This window comes from Palaemon carinicauda, chromosome 32 (genome assembly GCF_036898095.1).
Source record: "Palaemon carinicauda isolate YSFRI2023 chromosome 32, ASM3689809v2, whole genome shotgun sequence".
Lineage (NCBI taxonomy): Eukaryota > Metazoa > Arthropoda > Malacostraca > Decapoda > Palaemonidae > Palaemon > Palaemon carinicauda.
Genome location: NC_090756.1, coordinates 83439859 through 83443391, shown reverse-complemented (window position 1 = coordinate 83443391; position 3533 = coordinate 83439859). Strand labels below are relative to the sequence as shown.

Below are 3533 nucleotides of genomic sequence, written 5' to 3'. Positions count from 1 at the left end.
CTCTATTTTGAGGTGCCATCCTTCTAGCATTAGATGCTCTTTGACCTCTATTTTGAGGTGCCATACTTCTAGCATTAGATGCTCTTTTACCAATATTTCGAGGTGCCATCCTTCTAGCATTATATGCTCTTTTACCTCTATTTTGAGGTGCCACCCTTTTAGTATTAAATGCTCTTTGAACTCTATTTTGAAGTGTCATCTTTCTAGCATTAAATGCTCTTTGACCTCTATTTTAAGGTGTCACCCTTCTAGGATTAGATGTTCTTTGACTTCTATTTTGAGGTGCAATCCTTTTAGCATTAGCTACTCCTTGACCTCCATTTTTAGGTGCCGTCCTTCTAGCATTAGATGCTCTTATACCTCTATTTTGAGGTGCCATCCTTCTAGCATTAGATGCTCTTTGACCTCTATTTTGAGGTGCCATCCTTCTTGGATTAGAGGTTCTTCGACATATATTTTGAGGTGCCATCCTTCTGGTATTAGATGCTCTTTGATCTCTATTTTGAGGTGCCATTGTTCTAGGATTAGATGCTCTTTGACCTCTATATTGAGGTGCCATCGTTCTAGTATTAGATGTTCTTTGACCTCTATTTTGAGGTGCCATCCTTCTAGGATTAGAGGTTCTTCGACATCTATTTTGAGGTGCCATCCTTCTAGGATTAGAGGTTCTTCGACATCTATTTTGAGGTGCCATACTTCTAGCATTAGATGCTCTTTGACCTCTATTTTGAGGTGCCATCCTTCTAGCATTAGATGTTTTTCGACCTCTATTTTGAGGTGCCATCCTTCTAGTATTAGATGCTCTTTGATCTCTATTTTGAGGTGCCACCCTTCTAGCATTAGCTACTCTTTGACCTCTATTTTGAGGTGCCATCGTTCTGGTATTAGGTGCTCTTTGACCTCTATTTTGAGGTGCCATCCTTCTAGGATTAGAGGTTCTTCGACATATATTTTGAGGTGCCATCCTTCTAGTATTAGATGCTCTTTGATCTCTATTTCGAGGTGCCATCGTTCTAGTATTAGATGCTCTTTTACCAATATTTCGAGGTGCTATCCTTCTAGTATTAGATGCTCTTTGATCTCTATTTTGAGGTGCCACCCTTCTAGCATTAGCTACTCTTTGACCTCTATTTTGAGGTGCCATCGTTCTAGTATTAGATGCTCTTTGACCTCTATTTTGAGGTGCCATCCTTTTAGGATTAGAGGTTCTTCGACATCTATTTTGAGGTGCCATCCTTTTAGGATTAGAGGTTCTTCAACATCTATTTTGAGGTGCCATCCTTCTAGGATTAGAGGTTTTTCGACATCTATTTTGAGGTGCCATCCTTCTAGCATTAGATGCTCTTTGACCTCTATTTTGAGGTGCCATTCTTCTAGCATTAGATGTTTTTCGACCTCTATTTTGAGGTGCCATCCTTTTAGTATTAGATGCTCTTTGATCTCTATTTTGAGGTGCCACCCTTCTAGCATTAGCTACTCTTTGACCTCTATTTTGAGGTGCCATCGTTTTAGTATTAGATGCTCCTTGACCTCTATTTTGAGGTGCCATCCTTTTAGGATTAGAGGTTCTTCGACATCTATTTTGAGGTGCCATCCTTCTAGCATTAGATGATCTTTGACCTCTATTGTGAGGTGCCACCCTTCTAGCATTAGATGGTCTTTCACCTCTATTTTGAGGTGCCATCCTTCTAGGATTAGAGGTTCTACGACATCTATTTTGAGGTGCCATCCTTCTAGTATTAGATGCTCTTTGACCTCTATTTTGAGGTGCTATCCTTCTAGTATTAGATGGTCTTTGACCTCTATTTTGAGGTGCCATCCTTCTAGCATTAGATGCTCTTTGACCTCTACTGTGAGGTGCCATCCTTCTAGTATTAGATGCTCTTTGACCTCTATTTTGAGGTGCCATCCTTCATGCATTAGATGTTCTTTGACTTCTATTTTGAAGTGCCACCCTTCTAGTATTAGATGCTCTTTTACCTCTATTTTGAGGTGCCACCCTTCTGGCATTAGATGCTCTTTGACCTCTATTTTGAGGTGCCACCCTTCTAGTATTAGATGCTTTTTTACCTCTATTTTGAGGTGCCACCCTTCTAGCATTAGATGCTCTTTTACTTCTATTTTGAGATGCCACCCTTCAAGTATTAGATAGTCTTTGACTTCAATTTTGAGGTGCCACCCTTCTAGTATTAGATGCTATTTTACCTCTATTTTAAGGTGCCACCCTTCTTGTATTAGATGGTCTTTGACCTCTATTTTAAGGTGCCACCCTTCTAGTATCAGATAGTCTTCAACCTCTATTTTGAGGTGCCACCCTTCTAGCATTAGATGCTCTTTTACCTCTATGTTGAGGTGCCACCCTTCTAGTATTAGATGTTCTTTTACCTCTATTTTGAGGTGCCACCCTTCTAGCATTAGATGGTCTTTGACCTCTATGTTGAGGTGCCACCCTTCTATTATTAGATGCTCTTTTACCTCTATGTTGAGGTGCCACCTTCTAGTATTAGATGCTCTTTCACCTTTATTTTGAGGTGCCACCCTTCTAGTATTAGATGGTCTTTGACCTCTATTTATAGGTGCCACCTTTCTAGCATTAGATGGTCTTTGACCTTTATTTTGATGTGCCCCCTTCTAGTATTAGATGGTCTTTGACCTCTATTTTGAGGTGCCCCCCTTCTAGTATTAGATGGTCTTTGACCTCTCTTGAGAGGTGCCATCCTTCTAGTATTAGATGGTCTTTGACCTCTATTTTGAGGTGCCCCCCCTTCTAGTATTAGATGGTCTTTGACCTCTATTTTGATGTGCCCTCCTTCTAGTAATAGATGGTCTTTGAGCTCTATTTTGATGTGCCCCCCTTCTAGTATTAGATGATCTTTGACCTCTATTTTTAGGTGCCACCCTTCTAGTATTAGATGGTCTTGGACCTCTATTTTGAGGTGCCACCCTTCTAGTATTACATGGTCTTTGACCACTATTTTGTGTTGCCACCCTTCTAGTATTAGATGGTCTTTGACCTCTATTTTAATGTGCCATCCTTCCAGTATTAGATGGTCTTTGACCTCTATTTTGAGGTACCACCCTTCTAGCATTAGAGGGTCTTTGACCTCTATTTTAAGGTGCCACCCTTCTAGTATTAGATTGTGTTTGACCTCTATTTTGAGGTGCCACCCTTCTAGTATTAGATGGTCTTTGACCTCTATTTTGAGGTGCCTCCCTTCTAGCATTAGAGGGTCTTTGACCTCTATTTCGATGTGCCACCCTTCTAGCATTAGAGGGTCTTTGACCTCTATTTTGAGGTGCCATCCTTCTAGCATTAGATGCTCTTTTACCACTATTTTGAGGTGCCATCCTTCTTGCATTAGATGCTCTTTGACCTCTATTTTGAGGTGCCACCCTTCCCTTCTAGCATTAGATGGTCTTTGACCTCTATTTTGAGGTGCCACCCTTCTAGTATTAGATGGTCTTTGACCTCTATTTTGAGGTGCCACCCTTCTAGTATTAGATGGTCTTTGACCTCTATTTTAAGGTGCCAT

At 40.7% G+C, this 3533-nt stretch overlaps 1 protein-coding gene across 1 annotated transcript; it reads right to left on the bottom strand.

The window, feature by feature from the left end:
- Positions 1-232: 232 nt before the first annotated feature.
- Positions 233-739, bottom strand: LOC137625679 (uncharacterized). Its single transcript, XM_068356590.1, has one exon. It carries the CDS (start codon positions 737-739, stop codon positions 233-235), a length of 507 nt encoding a protein of 168 aa, XP_068212691.1.
- Positions 740-3533: the final 2794 nt, after the last annotated feature.

What these genes read in the sequence shown, in the direction of transcription:
- LOC137625679 (XM_068356590.1), bottom strand. Translation starts at nt 739, where the DNA reads ATGGCACCTCAAAATAGAGGTCAAAGAGCATCTAATGCTAGAAGTATG.